This window comes from Dasypus novemcinctus, chromosome 4 (assembly GCF_030445035.2).
Source record: "Dasypus novemcinctus isolate mDasNov1 chromosome 4, mDasNov1.1.hap2, whole genome shotgun sequence".
In the NCBI taxonomy this organism is placed as follows: Eukaryota; Metazoa; Chordata; class Mammalia; order Cingulata; family Dasypodidae; genus Dasypus; species Dasypus novemcinctus.
The window spans coordinates 70,090,435-70,107,477 of record NC_080676.1 but is presented as its reverse complement, the minus strand read 5'-3'; the positions used below and the strand labels follow the sequence as shown (position 1 = coordinate 70,107,477).

Here is a 17,043-nt window from a genome sequence, read left to right as displayed (position 1 = left end):
AGGAGAAGCCGAAGGTTGGTGGCCTGGAAACAGCTGCCGTGTAGGTGGGATGGTCTTGACTAATGTGTGCTTTCTCCTTGCAGAGGCCATGCTGCTGAAATATTATCTCCTTTTGCTGGTGGGCTGCCAGGCCTGGGGCATAGGGTTTGCCTATTATGGCTGCCCTAGCGAGTGCACCTGCTCCCGGGCCTCCCAGGTGGAGTGCACGGGGGCACGCATCGTGGCGGTGCCCACGCCTCTGCCCTGGAATGCCATGAGCCTGCAGATCCTTAACACACACATCACCGAACTCAACGAGTCTCCGTTCCTCAATATCTCGGATCTCTTGGCCCTGAGGATTGAGAAGAATGAGCTGGCTCGCATCATGCCTGGTGCCTTCCGCCACCTGGGCTCACTACGCTATCTCAGTCTTGCTAACAACAAGCTTCAGATTCTGCCTCTCGACCTCTTCCAGGGGCTGAACAACCTCGAGTCGCTCCTTTTGTCCAGCAATCAGCTGCTGCAGATCCAGCCAGCCCACTTCTCCCAGTTCAGCAACCTCAAGGAACTGCAGTTGCATGGCAACCACCTGGAATACATCCCTGATGGCGTCTTCGACCACCTGGGGGGCCTCACCAAGCTCAATCTGGGCAGGAACAGCCTCACCCAACTTTCTCCCAGGGTCTTCCAACACCTGGGCAACCTTCAGGTTCTCCGGCTGTATGAGAACAGGCTCTCCGACATCCCCATGGGCACTTTTGATGGGCTGAGCAACCTACAGGAACTGGCCCTCCAAAACAATCAGATTGGTGGGCTCTCTTCAGGCCTCTTCCACAACAACCATAACCTCCAGAAACTCTATCTGTCCAACAACCACATCTCCCAGCTGCCTCCTGGCATCTTCATGCAACTGCCCCAGCTCAACCGGCTCACACTCTTTGGGAATTCCCTGAAGGAGCTCTCTCCAGGAATCTTTGGGCCCATGCACAACCTGCGGGAGCTATGGCTCTATGACAACGACATCACATCCATACCTGACAACGTCTTCAGCAGCCTTGGTCAGTTGCAAGTCCTCGTCCTAAGCCGCAACCAGATCCGCTTCATCTCCCCAGGTGCCTTCAACGGGCTGAGGGAGCTGCGGGAGTTGTCGCTCCACACCAACGCGCTGCAGGAGTTAAATGGAAACGTCTTCCACATGCTGGTCAACCTGCAGAACATCTCCCTGCAGAACAACCACCTCAGACAGCTCCCAGGGAATCTCTTTGCCAACCTCAATGGCCTCATCACCATCCAGTTGCAGAACAACCAGTTGGAGAACCTGCCCATGGGCATCTTTGATCACTTGGGGAACCTGTATGAGCTGCGGCTCTATAATAACCCCTGGAGGTGTGACTCCAACATCCTTCCATTCCGCAATTGGCTCCTGCTCAATGGGCGCAGGCTGGGGACGGACACCCTCCCGGTATGTTTCAGTCCAGCCAATTTCAGAGGCCAGCCCTTGACCATCATTAACATCAACATGCCTGCCCCCAGTGCCCAGGTCCCAGCGGTCCCCCAGTCGCCCAGCTATCCAGCAACACCTCGATACCCGGAAACGCCCCAATACTCGGACACACCCAGTCTTCCTGACACCACTTCTGTCTCCTACTCCACCGAGTACACCAAATCCAGGGATGACTTCACCGATCTGACCACCATCGGGGCCACCGAAGACCGCGACACGTGGGGCTTGACCCAGGCCCAGAGCGGGCTGGCCATCGCTGCCATTGTCCTCGGCATCATTGCCCTGATCTGCTCCCTGGTTACCTGCATCGCCTGTTGCTGCTGCAAGAAGAGGAGCCAAGAGGTCCTGATGCAGATGAAAGCACCCAACGAGTGTTAAAGAGGCGGGGGTGGGGGGGTGGGGGGGTGGGCAGGGCTTGGGGAAGGAGGCTGGAGGGTCCTGGAGAGCTGGCAGGGGATTTCACTGTTCTGCCTCCACCCTGGGTCCACGGACCCATTCGCTGATCACTTTCTCTGTGCCTTGAGAGAAAAGTGCGCCCACCTTTTCCTGCTCCCTCTGATTTTTTCCGCAGAAAAGCAGGTTTTGGAGGGTCTTGTGACCTCCAGGGATATCCAACTGGCCATGGCAAAGACCCTGGGGGATTTCCAGTTCACACACCTGGGCTTCCTTCTAGAAGACCCCTCCTCCACATCCTCACCACCTCTACTCCAAGAACAAGCTCTTGATGCCCGCTGCCCCTGCCCCCTCCAGGCCGCCGAAGACTCAGTTATTCCAAAGCCCGCTCCCTCGGCGGGAATAGTTCTCTGCGGGGCCGCCCTCTCGCCCAAGTAGTACATAAGTTGATTTCCCTTCTCGTGCTCCTGCCTGCGTCCTGGCTCTCCTGATTTTCTGCTCCTAAAGGCAGGGTGAGGACTCTCCTCAAAGAAGGCTTCAAACCATTTAACAGGTTTCTTCAGAGCTGCCAAGGGCTCCAGCTTTGAAGACGCCGTAAGAGAGAAAAGGAAAAGCTACGGCGCTCTGTTCCTGGACATGGAGCCATCCTCGGCATCTCTCTTGTGATTTTTATTTGGGAAAGGAAGAAAGTCACCAGCACAACAAGTTCGGCCTTTTAGAGAATATTTCTGAACTGCAACTTTGCTTTGAAAATAGTAGCCCTTATTCAAGGAATAAAATCATGGAAAAATTCTGACCCATAAAAACATTAAATTGAGCTTATTGGTACTGGGTGGAGAAGGAAACCTGGTACCTGGGGGTCCTTGTGGTTTTCTGCTTTTAGCTTGGTATCGAAGGATAATGTTTGTACAGAAAAGTGGGGCATGGCAAGTGCACAGCTTGAGGAATTCCCAGCAGCCCGTCACACCTGCGTATCAGCAGCCCGATCAGGAAGCGGAATGCCACCCTGTCACCCGCACCTGGTGAGGGCTCCCTGAGAACTGCTCCTCATGAGCCAGTCCCTGCTGCCCGGCCACTGCCAGTCCCTGCTGCCCGGCCACTGCCGGTCCCTGCAAAGGCCCAGCTGCCTGGCACGGAGGAGAAGACGTGGGAACATTCCGACCTGGACGTGAGATTTCATTAGATCCGGAGACCACGAGGCGCCTGGCTGGCCACGTCGGAAACATCTCAACAGTAAAGGACCACGCGGCCACACACCCCTTCCTGCCAACGTGCCATCTGCTGCTGTCCCCTCCACCCGAGCCTTTTATGGACATGAGATGCCTCTATCTGTTTTTAATTTTCATTCTCTGTTTGGGTGAAATGAAATAGCTCAGAGATGAGGTCCTTTAATTGAACAGCCAAGTGTAATGGGATCCAGCAATCCCTCTAAGGTCGTGGTAAAATTCTCCATCAGCATTACGGTCTGTCCGCAGCTGAAATGCAGAATCTTGCACACAGCAGGCCCAGCAGCGTGGGGCTGGGGCTCTCTCGGGAGCTCCTCCTGCCTGCGGTCTGGTTATGAGTGTTGAACTGTTGGTCCTGCGTTATCCTCTGATTACTGCTCGAGTTACAGTTACATGAATACCTGCCTTTGCACTTTTACACACTGTTAAAGAAATTATATACATGGCAATTCATGTCATTCTCTGGATACCTGGTGAAAACAGCAGTGAAAAGGAGAGTTTCACCTTAGTCCCATGCAAGAGTTCCCCATCTTGAGGGGCTTTTATTAGTCCTCCACCCCCAGGGCAGATAAGAACTCAGGGCTTTAGCAGCAGGATGCTGACAGCAGACCAGCTCCCCTCCCGCTCCCTGGAGGTGTGGGTGAGAACCAGGGCGCTTTGGAGCTTTTCACTCTCTGTCCCAGGAAATCTAGGAGGCGTGAAAACTCTGAGTCAATAGGCTTCATCTCCTCAAGGTAAATCTGGGTCTCCAAAGTGTTTTCAAAATATCTGTAGCAAATGGTGGACATGGAGCATGGCTTGCCAGAGCCCACAGGGAAAGGAGCCCAGAGTTTGGGACAGAAGCCCGCTGTGGTCATCCAGGGGTCAGCCCGGGAGGCCTGGTCTCCTCTCCTCCAGTCAAGGGGCGTGGCTTGGCATGGAATCCCACCCACTCAGGACCACCAGGTGACTCCTTGTAAGGCTGCTCTCGCATCTCTTTCTGCAAGGGCACACATGGGCCAGCGATGGCAGGAATCCTTTGTCCAGCGTGGCCTTGCCAGTCTGCACCCAGAAGTCCTGGGGACTTTTGGCATTGGCCATGACATTGGAGTAACTTTTCTCTGACAACCTGTGTTCCCTGGTCAGAAGTTCACAGAGGGAAGGTGTCCTCAGATGACCCCACTAGGAGCACCCTCGGTGGACGGTGGCCGACCTTCACGTGGCCTTCCAGCTAGCCTGTTCCCTTGTCCAGCAGACCACGTTGGATGAAGCCACGAGGCTTCCTCCTCTCCACCAGGCCTCTCGGCCTCCCTAAGCTATGTTGTCTGGCCCCGGAGCTGCCACAGAAACTGGATGGAGTCTCCTTTCCAGCAGAATGATGTGTTTGCATCTCACCTCTTGGGGCTGGAATGAGCCGCTTGCTCCCCAAAAGAATTGGGGTAGCGTGCAGAGTTCCAGTTTGTTTCTTCCCTCTGCTCACTGGCTTCCTGGCCACCTGGCCAGCCACCAGCCTCCAGCTGGGGTAGGAGGATCACTGCTGGAAGAAAGATAAGAAAAGCCAGCCAGACCCTTCGTCCCCTTCAAAGCCCTGGCGAACAGTCCCTTCTCAGTCCTCAGCAGCCTTGTGATAAGACTATTGTTTGCCCCTTGTGATAAGATAAGAACAAGAACAACACTTGTTCTTCTGTAACATTATTCAATAGGTGTGGGTTTTAATGCTGTCTTCAGACTTTGTATAAAACCTTGGGGCCTGCCTTGGGCTTTCATCATTAAACAAAAGGAAACCGAGCCACCCTCTCATTGCTGCCCACACTTTTGGTCATTGAACCCTCACTTGGTGCTGTAAGGACCAAAACCTTTGTAATTCAGGAAACACATTCAGCATAAGTTCAGGAAAAACTGGCCCTTCTCCTGGAGACCGTTGGGCTGTGTGGTGTATAACTCCTCCTCTTCAGAGTTCAGGGAACAACAGCGTTGTCAGAAGCATCCCTGGACCTTTTTCATGGGCAACAAAACAATTTTCACAACGTTTCCAATGTCAGCATAGAGCAGTTTCCGGACTCCACTATCTCAGCTCAGGAGGCTTGTGGAGAGCAGAGAGCTACTAGAGTTGTTAAAAAGACCTTAGGTGTGTCCTAGTCTTTAGCTGCTAGCCCCTCCAAGAGTTCAGCCCGCAGATCTCACCGTCAGAACGGAATCCAGAGAATTAGGAAAGTCATTGGTGGTCCTGGGTGGGTGGGGGCATTGCTGTGGTTCAGAGAGGGTGGGCTGGCAGCCACTTCCAGGCGAAATCCCCCAGTCTGAGGTCTCTTCTTCACCTAAACAGAGATTGTTCTCACCAGGCTGCCTTCAACAGTAGAGCCTGTTTGCCTTGCTTAGAGAATTATTACAAATAGCCCCAGGTGCTTAGCATTGTGTTTAGAGGTTTCTAGGCCCCTGGGGTTTTACAGAGTGTGAGCCCTGGTGGGCTGGGTCGGGGTCTGTCTTTTGCTGGGTGCTGCTTGCAACAACTTTGGTGTACAGAATCAACAATAAATGGTGTACACAAGACCTGTGTGTTCTCTACTGATGTCTTGGAGAGGGGATTGCATGCAGGTGCAACCTGACCCAGGCAGCCCCGTTGGGGAATAGCTCTTAGAGGGAGACAAGTCCTTTGAAAAGTGAGTGGGGACCAGAAAGGCAGTAACAAGTGATAGCTATAGGCCACTGTGGCTGGACAGGGCCCCAAGAATAGGTTCAGCCCATCTTATAGATGGAGAAAAACCCTGTCAGGAAACGAAAGGATTCCCCTCAGGTAAGCCGTGGCTGCGCTGGCCCCGTGGCGCGGCCTCCGGGCTCCTGGGCTGAGGTTTCCCCTCTGCCACCTGACAGGCCCTGAAGCCCCCTCAGTGCTCCCCGCACGCGCACACGGTGGATCCCACGCGTCTCTGGACTCCCACCAGTGCTTGGCACGGCCTCCATCTCCAGGGCTCCTCAGATCCCTTCCCAGGTGGAAGCCTGTCCTGGAGGGCTGGGCCAGGACAAGGATCAATTATGTCCTCACATCCCAGGGCCAGACCCCCTCAGCGACGAAGGGCAGGGCTTTGATGTGCCCTTCCTGCCTCTGGACCTTGGTCCACTTAGGTTCCTAAGAATTTTGGATAATTGGGGGGTGGGGAGAGGAGTTACGAGATCAGAGTCTTCATCCCTTATCCCGAGAATATCCCCGGAGTCTTTAATGCCAATCTCCCCTCCCCACACACAGCGCACGCACACCTGATGTTCCTCAAGCTGCACGTATCTGCGTGTGACTTTACACACACACACACATGCACATTTTCACCCTGTTCTGCAGCCCCCAGTTGAACACCCTCAGAGAGGAAATTCACTACCTCCCAAAGCAAATTCTTTTGTTCATGGATATCCCTGAGTGTGAAAGCGTTCCTCTCCACGTTGAGCCCAAATTCTCCTCTCTATTATTATTTTCCCTCTTCGAACTCAGAGAGGGATTTGAGAATTAGTTCATTAAACAAAACAAAGCAGAAAGGCACAACAGTCTTACTCTCTCCCAGGACGAGAGCGGAGCAGGTGCCTGCAGAGGCCGCCCAGCACGGGGCCGCCCCCGGGAGTCCAGGCTTGCGGGGCCCCGGCCCCAGGCCTCGCCCCTGGACCAGGCTGTCGGGAACCTTCTAGGGCCTGGCGGAGGCGCCGGTCGTATGCGAGCCGGGCCCACGGCCTTAGCTGGAGTTTGGCCCCGCTGGGGATCCGCGTGTGGGAGTAGGTCAGGGTCGTTTTGTAATCTTCAGAGGCCTTGCCTCAATGACCCTGGTGACCTTCTGGGAACACTCAGGCCACACGAGGGGGGGAACCGCTGCCCGGAACTTTGGTCAGCACTGGGGCCAGGCTCACACTGACCACAGCCCGCCCAGACACCCTCTGCCCCCGAGACGCGCCAGGCTGCCATCCGGACCCGCTCAGCCCCTCACGGTACGTCTCCTGGGGCCACTACAGGGTACCAGGGGTCTGCAGGGAGGGAGGTGGCCACGGGCAGGAGGCTGGGGTCTGGCTAGGGCAGGGGAGGGGCTGGCTGCGCCTCCCAGGCTTAGAGGGCTTCACGGCTTGGGCCTACCGAAGCTGCGTGCCTCCCCTCAAGGAGAAGCCCCGAGGTTTCAGGATGGGGTCGGGAAGAGGCAGGGGAAGGTCACACGACAGGGGTTCCTGGTGGAGGGGACCCAGGCCTGCGCTCAGGGAGCTCACGGCAGATGGCGGGGGGAGCGGGGTGTCCGTGTGTCCAGCTCTGCCTGGTCGGCCCTGGCTTCTGCCCGTTGTCCCGTCACTCAGAAGGGCTCCGGTTTAGATGGCAAAGTCCGTGGTTGCTCTAGCTGCCTTTTATTGGACATTTACTATTCTCCAGGCACGGTGTTAAGCATTTTATGTTTGCCATCCAATACAGTGCATTTATTATGCCATTGAGTGCTACTTTTAACCCTAAAGGGCAGGGTGGTAATTATGGGTGGGGAAATCGAGGCTGAGAGAGAAGGCGTGACTTGCCCTGGGCCATAGAGCTGGGAGGTAGTGGTGCCAGCGTTTGAACCTGTCCTGGAACCGGCAGAGCCTGAGCGCCAACCCACCCCGCTAAGAGGGAGAAGGGTGAGGCCTGAGATTTGGGGAGTGGCTCATGCACACTTTCCACTGGCAGGAGCCAGGAGTGGGGGGCAGTCCCAGCCCTGGGGGCTCGTATTCTGGTGCGAGCAGTGGACTGAAACACAGAGACGGGGAGTGACCTGCAGGGCCCACAAAGCAGGGAGTCAAGGAAGGAAGGCTTCCTGGAGGAAGCGTGGCTCTTGCTGGCCTGGGAGGGCGGGCAGAAGTGCGGAAGGTCAGGCACCGCTGCTGGAATGTGAAAGAACGACATAGGCTGGGGAGTGGGGAGTGCCTGAAGAAAGGACGGTGTCAGCTCGTGCCTCATCTCATTTCAAAACGTTAGCTCTCTTTTCTTCAAGAGCACAGACACATCTGATAGTGCCCTCAAGCCTTTGCTCTGTCCATGCAGAAAGGGAAAGAAATCCAGGGAGCTCCTGTTCCATGCTAGGAACTGTGCCTGGTGTTTCACACAATTATCTCAGCTGTTAGCATTACACAGCTTTCGCCTTATTACAAAAATGAGATGTGCTCATCACACATCTAGATGTGCTCATCTAGAAGAAATCTAGAAAATATATTATTAAGCAAGAGGAAAAAAAAATAAAACCACCCACAGTTCTGTTTTTCAGAGATAAACACTGAATATTTTGTGTATAATCTATTATATTTTCTGTGCCTAAAAATACCTTAAAATTGAAAAGTTAGCATTTTGAGATTTCTCTTAATATATTGCAAACATCGTGTCAATTATTGCAAATCTACAACATCATTTAAAAGACAGCAGAGGCCTTTTCCATTGTTTCCTTGCAGCATAATTCATCGAATCAATCCCTCATGCAGGGCATTCAGGTTGTTTTCGATTTTTTGCTGTAACCCACTGCCCGATATCTCATTTAGTCACCATGATAGCCTTAAAAATGCTGCACCTTAGGTATTATTATTCTTCTCAACTCACAGATGTAGAATGTGGGGCCCTGAAAGTTTACTTCTCTCCCTTGGACACAGCTGGGCAGTGGGGTGGGGCAGGGCTGGCAGGGAGGGAGCAGGGGCAGGGGTCCAAGCCAGGCTTGACTGCCCAGTCGCTTGACTTATTTTCTTGGGTTGAGGGAAAGGGGACTGAGGTCTGGGAGCAGGCAGGATTTCCCTGGGGGGTTGGGGCTGGGGGGCTGGGCTCCCACCACCCTCTGGAAAGCGGGAGGTTCGGCTCTGTGCTGGATGACAGACTGGTGCGGGGCACACACAGAAATGCCTCTGCCTCGGAGCAATTTGAGGACAGGAAGGAGTCCGTCGGCAGCTAGCCAACCAATAGAGCCAGGCTCCTTGGCTGGCTGAACGCATGGAACATTTCTGTGGGCATTTGCTGGTCTCGGCACAAATGCAGAGGAGGCTTCCCAGATGAAAAGCAGGAAGCTTCTGGCGGCCGCCCCGGGGCCCCCTCTGTTGGCTGGGGAAGGGACGCAAGTCCAGGGCGCTTTGACGAGGCCCCTCAAAATCTGTGCTCCGCTAACCCAAGGACAAAGCAATACTTGATTCCCTTGCTTGGCAAAGAAAGAGCCAGGAAAAGTGCTGCAGAGCGGCGCCTCGCTGGTGGGTGAGTGGGGCGGCTGGAGGAGCTCAAGGGTTTTCCCTGCCTAACCACTGTTACTGCTTCAGAGCAGAGCTGGGCGAACACGGGCCCAACTCAGAACAACCAGAAGCTCAGTGTTCCTGAGGCGCATGGTGTGTGAGGCTCTGGCTTGGAGTTTTCCATGCATTTCTCCTTCAGTTCTCACAACCGATCCCCAAGCAAGGTACCATGGTAATCACTGCTTTAAAGGTGAGGAGATTGAAGCACAGAGAGGTTAAGTAATTCAGCCAAAGCTGCACAGCTTAATAAGGGACAGAGACAGAATATGGAATCAGACAATCTGGTCAGACAGAGCATAAACTCTTGGTCACTCCAAAATTGCAACTGGGCCAGTGATGGGAAAGTAAGTCTCAGGCTGGGATTGGATCGTCTGGAAATTACCAGTGCTCTGCATCCTCACTATGAGTACCATCCTCTGCCCTTCCCCAGCCCCCATAGAACCAGCAAGAGGGGTCTTGCCCTAAACTTCCGAGGGCCCTGTCTGGCCGTCCTCCTACCAGAACACTCACCTGAGGTGAGAAGCCTGCAAGATCCAGGGGATATGCCCACCCAGAGGCTGCACCCCCATTTTAAACCACACTGCAGGTACCCAGGCCCCATGGCCTGTGTGGGCTGCCTGCTGGGCACATCTTCCCAGGGCCGATCATGTCATAAAAGCTCATCCCCCTCAGCCTGTGGGGTGGCCAAGGGGCAGCTGTTTGTGGGAACTTATGGGTGGGGTCTCCACTTGCAGTCCAGGAAGAGCAGGGGTGGGAAGGGAGCAGACAGTGGGAGGGGCCCTCTTTTATCCTTTCATCCTGGGTCCTGCAATTGTGAGCATGTGCCTGCCTTCCCCCACCCCAGTGCGGAAGCTTCGTGGTGTAGAAAGCACCTGCTTAGAGCTCACACCTTTGGCTTGATCCTGGCCCCGTGCTTCTTAGCCGTGTGCCCTTGGAAAGGTCCCTACAGCTCTGGGAGCCCCAGTTTCCCTGCTCTGAGCACTTCCAGGTTTGCTATGAGGAATTGCACAGCAGGCAGGTGGGAACAGCCCCCTCAGTTCAGCCCCCATCTCAGACAGGACACCCACCTGTCCCCAACCCAGTAGAAGCCCATTTGCCTAAACTTGATTTTCTGGGCCACCGATGCTATAGTTTTGATTCAAGATCTGAATTCTAGCACTAGCTGGGCTTCCTTTGGTGGAAGCTTCTAAAGAACATTATTTCTGAATGAAAATGGATTAAAATTCAGAGGCCAAGGCCAAGGGGACAAGAGGAGACCAGTCTTAAGAGGCTCATAAGATGAGGCACACTCTCTCCAAAGGATCTGGTTTTCTTTTCATCAGGCACGCCTTGCTTTGGTCAGGGCTTTCCTGGAAGGCACAGCCAACAAAACCAAGAGATGTGGGTTGCAACCCAAGCTCTGTGCTGATGCCTGGGTACCTCAGGCAGGTGCTTTGCTTCATCCTCCTATGAGCTGGTATCATGTGGCCCCTCACTCTAGTGGAATATTTTCTGGAAACCGCCTTTGAGAACCACTTAGAGGGGGGGAAGGAGTGGTACGTTAGAGGGCAGCGTGACTGGTGTGTTAAGGTAAGAGTTGCTCGCCTCTTACCCTGGGGAGGATTCAAGGCTGCTCCTGAGGCCGCGCTCAGCCCGTCTTGGGGATGGACGTCAGGTCAATAAGCTCAGACTGTGCTGGATGCTGGGGCTGCAGGGGCGAGTACAACCATCTTGCGAAAACTGGTATTTTGGGAACTAAACTAAGTGCTAAGATGGAGAGCTAACCCTCCAGGTGCCTTGTTCCTGGTGGACCGGGAAGACTTTTTCCAGGACTCCTGGGGGTTTTGTGTAGGCACCTGGGAGTAGCCCAGGGGGCAGTGTCTGATTGGGGTGGGGCAATGACTACCTGGTCCCTCTCCCTCTGCTTTTTATCTGTCTTCTCTGCATCCAACCTCAAGAGAACCAACAGTCTCATGCATTATAGTTAAACTCGGAAAGGCGTGTCCAGAGGGGGCAGAACCACAAGGCACACTTGCTTTGCTCCTTTCCCTCACAGGTCCTTAGCGCCAAGGACCTTTTTCCTGGAAGGAGCAATCGCAGGAGTCAGGTTTATCCCAGGTCAGCTGCTGGTCCTTCCTTACCTGGTACACAAATCCACCTCCTGCAGCAACTACGCGTGGGTCGGAAGAGCCTCGAGGTGGCTATGCGTTTGCTCAGGGAGAAATTGTTCCTTCTCTGTTGATTAGGCAAACACAATTCCTGGAAAAACTGAGAGTGAGTGTCTGAATGGGAGGAGGCTCAAGGAAGCTTTTGTAAACGCGGGGTCTGCATGGGATACCTTTTGCAGATGGAGGAAGTCACCAGCAGAGGACAGCAAAGAGGCAACTGGCAAAGCGGCCTCCGGGGCCCAGGTTCCCCAAAACTGCTCTGTTTGCAAATTCTTACTGCTAAGAAGTAAATTTAGAAACATTACGATTATGTTTTGAGGGTTTTTGCTTTTTTTTGGTAAACCCATATGTATTCAATTTAAAGGGTGTTTCATTCTTCCTACTTTTTTGATGTTCAAATGACCTGTTCTGTAATGATGGTGGCTGGCAGCAATAAACATGGTTTATTAATTGCTCACTCTTTGTCAGACCCTGGTCCAAAAGCTTTATCTATATGTAATCATTTAAGCCTCACACTTACCCTAGTATGGTGGGCACTATTATTATCCCTTTTTACAGATAAGGAAGTTGAGGCACGGCAGACTAAGTAATATGCCTAAGGTCACATTGCTAGAAAGTGATGCCCTGGGATTTGAACTCATGGAATCTGAGCCATCACAAGCCCTGTACATGGGTGAAGTGGGAGGAAACAGAAGTCAGGCAGAAAGTGCCCAGCCTCCAGTGGGGCAGAGGTTACTAAGCCATGTGAGAATGCGAGCCCCCCACATTCTAGACTTTTAATATGGAATTTCCCAATTTTTAAATGTTAGCTACTAGTTCATATAGAAAAAAGACCATCAAAGAGTACACAAACACATTTGTAAGCTGTGTCACCAATTTGTGACCGATGGGTAAATGGTTAAAGTTTAAAAAATAACATCCTTTAAATCAGTATTTAGAAAATAAAATTTGGCCCCCTTGCCTTATTTTAACAAAGCTACTCATCTGTGGGATCCCTGAGGCTGGAATCCTCCTGTTCTTACAACGTTTGAAAGTTCCAATAGGCTCCACTGGGGCTGAGTAGGGGGTGGGTGCAAGGAGAGCATTTTGGCGACAGCACCGAGGAGCCTGTTGCCTCATTTCAGAAAAGACCCTGTGATTCTTTTATTTGCAGTTGCACTTGCCATCGGCAGATGGTGCAAAGAGCAGGGGGTGAGAATCACCTCATGAGTAAGTCTCTGGTGTATTCTGAAATTCAGAAACCCAGGAAGTTATGATTTAGAGATGTCCCCCGAAGAATCTGCCCATATCTGATACATAATCTTAAAAAATCCCATGATCCCCATCATCTCCTTTTTTTTGAAAATCAACAATTGATTTTTTAAAAAGATTTATTTATTTTTTATTTCTCTTCCCTTCCCCCTCCCAGTTGTCTGCTCTCTGTGTCCATTTGCTGTGTGTTCTTCTGTGACCGCTTCTATCCTTATCAGTGGCACAGGAATCTGTGTTTCTTTTTGTTGCGTCATCTTGTTGTGTCAGCTCTCTGTGTGTGCGGTGCCACTCCTGGGCAGGCTGCACTTTCTTTCGCGCTGAGCCGCTCTCCTTACAGGGCACGTTCCTGGCACGTGGGGCTCCCCTGCGCGGGGACATCCCTGGGTGGCAGGGCATTCCTTGCGTGCATCAGCACTGCGCGTGGGCCAACTCATCACATGGGTCAGGAGGCCTGGGGTTTGAACCGCGGACCCCCCTGTGGTAGGTGGATGCCCTAACCACTGGGCCAAGTCTGCTTCCCATCATCTCCTTTTATACCTCTCTTCTGTGCTTATTTCTAGTTTTCCTCCCATTCTGGACATACAAAGTCCAGGAAACCCGAGTCTCAGTCCTGCCACTGCCACCAACTTGCTCTTTGCCACTGCCACCAACTTGGACTGTGGTCAGGCCCGTGACACCCTCAGTGTCACGTGGAGGCGAGAGACAGGCCCCCCTACTTTGCTGTGAGGTGGAATGACACACGCTGTTCCCACGCGGTAAGAATAAGGTGATGCACGGGGAAAATACAGCTAATGTAACTCACGGACGACAGTTAGCAGCAATACTGTAATATTCTTGCATCCGCATCAAAGAAGGTACTTTATCAATGCTAAGGGTCAATAATGGAGGCACGTGGGATTTTTTCTTTTGGACTAAGGAAAATATTCAAAGGTCTACTGGGGCGATGACTGCTCAAGCCAAACACTCTCCTGAGCTATAACAAACGTACAGTCCTAATATGTGGTGTTAATAATAGGGGGTGTATGGAAAAAATGCCAGGAGTACACCACCAACCACAGTTAGTGGTAATAGTCTGAGCATGTTCTCTCTTCATCTGTATCAAATGTTCCACAACAACGTAAGGAGTTGGTGGAGGGTGATTACAGGAAATGCGCATGATTGTTTTAAGTTGACAACTTCTCTAGTAAAAAAACTAAACCTAACAAAAAAGCCGGAGGAATAGGCGTGGTCGTCGCTGCCAAGCAGGCGGCCTCCCGCCATGGCCGATCCTGATTCCCAGCCTGGCTCTGCCTTCTGGCTCTCAGACCCGTGCTCTGGCCACCGTGCCCACTGCCCTTGATAAAGGCCCCTCTCCTGTTTGCTCTTTTTCTTCCTGCTTGCATCTAGGAGATGCTTCCTGGAGCCCGGTGGTGCTGGGCCTCCCTCCTGCTGCTGGCCAGGCTCACCCAGCCCTGCCCTGCGGGCTGCGACTGCTTCGCGCGGGAGGTGTTCTGCTCGGACGAGGGGCTGGCCGCGGTCCCGCCCGCCCTCCCGCCCCGCGCCACGCACATCGTGTTCGTGGAGACCTCGCTCGCCGAGGTGGGAACCCGGGCCTTCAGCGGCAGCCCCAACCTGACCAAGGTGGTCTTCCTCAACGCGCAGCTCAGCCACCTGGCGCCGGACGCCTTCGGGGGGCTGCCCCGGCTCGAGGACCTGGAAATCACCGGCAGCGCCTTGTCCAGCCTGAGCGCCCACATCTTCTCCAACCTGACCTCCCTGGGCAAGTTCACCCTCAACTTCAACAGCCTGGAGAGCCTGCCCGAGGGTCTCTTTCAGGACATGCAGGCCCTGGAGTCCCTGCAGCTGCAGGGGAACGGGCTCCAGGCCCTGCCCGGGAGGCTCTTCCACGCCCTGCGCCGGCTGAGAACCCTCAACCTGGCGCAGAACCGCCTGGCCCAGCTGCCCGAGGCGCTGTTTGACCCGCTCCCCGGCCTGCACACGCTGAGGCTGAGCAACAACGCTCTGTCCCGCCTCCCCCGGGGCGTGTTTGCCAAACTACGCAGCCTGCGGGAACTGTTCCTGGACAGCAACTCCATCTCGGAGCTGTCCCCGGAAGTGTTCTCGCAGCTCTTCTGCCTGGAGAAGCTGTGGCTGCAGCGCAACGCCCTCCGGCACCTGCCGCTCTCCGTCTTCTCCTCGCTGGGCAACCTGACCTTCCTGAGCCTGCAGGGGAACGCGCTGCGGGGGCTGCCCGCCGGCCTCTTCGCCCAGACGCGGGGCCTGGTAGGGCTGTCCCTGTCTCATAACCGGCTGGAGAGCGTCGACGAGGACGCCTTTGTCAACCTGTCCAGCCTCGGCTCCCTCACGCTCTCGCACAACGCCATCACGCACCTCCCCGCCGGCGTCTTCCGGGACCACGAGGAGTTAGTCAACCTCTATCTGGACAGCAACAACCTGACGGCCCTGCACCCAGCCCTCTTCCGGAACCTGTCCCGGCTGGAGCGGCTCAGCCTCTCCGGGAACCTCCTGACCACGCTCCCCGAGGGCATCTTCAACGCCAACTACAACCTGTTCCACGTGGACCTGCACGGCAACCCCTGGCAGTGTGACTGCCACCTGGCCTACCTCTTCAACTGGCTGCTCCAGTACAGCGACGGGTTCTTCAACTCGCAGACCTACTGCGTGGGCCCTGCCCACCTGAAGGGCGAGACGGTGCTGGCCTTGAAGGAGGAGCAGCTGGCGTGCCCCGCCGCGCGCCACCGCCTGGACTTGCAGGCCCCGGGGCTGGACGTGAGAGGGCCGGGAGGCAGCTGGGATCCCGCCGTGGAGGACAGGGCGCCCCGGAGCCAGTGCACCTACAGCAACCCCGAGGGCACCGTGGAGCTGGCCTGCGACGACGCCCGGTGTCGCCGGCTGCACATTCAGCTGTCTCCCCGGCAGGGCTTGGGCGCCGTGGGACTGATGCTCAATGCCAGTCAGGAGTGGGACTTGAGGTCGAGCTGCGGCTCCGTGCGGCTCACCGTGTCGATTGAGGCTCGGGCAGGGGGGGCCTAGTGAGGGCGCACAGTGCCGGGCCAGGGCTGGGGACGACGGGAGAACGAGCCCCGGGGCACGGGCTTCTCAGGCGCAGGGGTGGCGGCCACCTCTCCAAGGTGGGGAAGGGGCCCGGGCGGGGTGGGGCGGGACAGGCAGGCTTCTCCCCCAGCCTCCTCCCCTCCCTTCTTTTCTCACCCCTCCTTGGAGTCCCAGACTTCACAAGGCCATCTTTATGCTTCGCAAAGCACCCATTAAAGCTGCTTCCTGGTCTGGAGAATAAAATCCCGGGCCCCGGCCCCAGCCCAGTGTCTTTCTATTATTTAATACCACCTGCTCTCGTCTCTGCTCTGAAGTTCCAACCCTGGGGGGCGTTCACGACGGTTCCAGTTACTCAGCTGAAGCCCACCCCCTCTGACGTCCAGGTCAGAAGTCAAACATCTTTTTCTAGTTTTCTCCCTGGATTTTGCATTTAATTGGTATAGAGGAAACAAAAGGAGGTGACAGAAGCAGAAGAGACCAGAAAGATTAGGTGCAGGGGGGCTGACTTCGGAGTGTGGGGAAACCTTGGCTTTGGTGACCAGAAGAAACCAAGATGGGGGGTGCCTGGGACGGTCGACGCGAGCTGCTGGGCTTCATCACCCGGAGTCCCCAGGGGCTTGGCTGAGGCTTCGCCTGCCCAGCAGTCCAGGCGGCTGCTCCCCGAGGGGGCTGGGCCAGCCCCGGGCTTGGGCTTAGGCAGGAGTTCTCTGGGGGTCAAGGGAGAAAGAAAAGCACTGAGGAGAGGAGAGGGGAGGGCGAATGAGCTGGGTCGGCAGGTCCTTAGTTTCTTCACCTCCCACAGCAATGACTCTGTGGCGCACTCCCTCCTTGACATGTTTCTCCCTTGGTTTTTGAGTCATCCCTCTTCTCCAGCCAAGGCCTCTCTGTCTCTGTCTTCCCCAGCCACCTGTTACATGTGGATCTCCTCGGGGTTGGCTGTCAGTCTGCCTCCCTGGACCATCTCATGCACGCCACAGAGTCAGATGCCACCTCCACAACGATGGCCCCAAATCTTCACATCAGGCTCAGCTTTTTTCAGTACAGAGATATCTGTCTGCTCAGCAGTCCCCCTTCTCTGCCATTACGGTCACAAACACGGTGACACCAATGTCTGCCCCCAGCCGATCGCCAAGCCCAAGAGCTGGGAGCTGGTCTCCAATCTCCCTTTGTCTTCATGGCTGGCTTCTCCGTGAATGCTCTGTCCATATCTCCATTCCCAGCCCCAGACTTTTTGTGTCTCCCTAGAGTGAACTGCGGAGCA

General features: G+C 54.8%; 2 protein-coding genes across 3 annotated transcripts in view; both read left to right on the top strand.

The window, feature by feature from the left end:
* The window catches only part of LRRC15 (leucine rich repeat containing 15), a 40,854-nt gene extending 35,225 nt beyond the window's left edge, over positions 1-5,629 (top strand). The window contains exon 4 of the mRNA XM_058295553.2: positions 84-5,629. Coding sequence (XP_058151536.1) covers positions 89-1,861 — 1,773 coding nt within the window. The 5' untranslated portion in view covers positions 84-88 and the 3' untranslated portion in view covers positions 1,862-5,629. The remainder of the gene's footprint in view (positions 1-83) is intronic.
* A 1,218-nt stretch (positions 5,630-6,847) lies between these two features.
* CPN2 (carboxypeptidase N subunit 2) lies at positions 6,848-16,045 on the top strand. 2 transcript variants are annotated; one of them, XM_004479644.2, is made up of 3 exons: positions 6,947-7,047; positions 13,289-13,483; positions 14,115-16,045. In XM_004479644.2, exon 3 carries the CDS (start codon positions 14,118-14,120, stop codon positions 15,759-15,761), a length of 1,644 nt encoding a protein of 547 aa, XP_004479701.1. In that variant the 5' UTR covers positions 6,947-7,047; positions 13,289-13,483; positions 14,115-14,117; the 3' UTR covers positions 15,762-16,045. The 2 variants fall into 2 exon arrangements, with proteins under 2 accessions (XP_004479700.2, XP_004479701.1); XM_004479643.3 differs by lacking the exon at positions 13,289-13,483 and having other exon boundaries at positions 6,848-7,047.
* Positions 16,046-17,043: the final 998 nt, after the last annotated feature.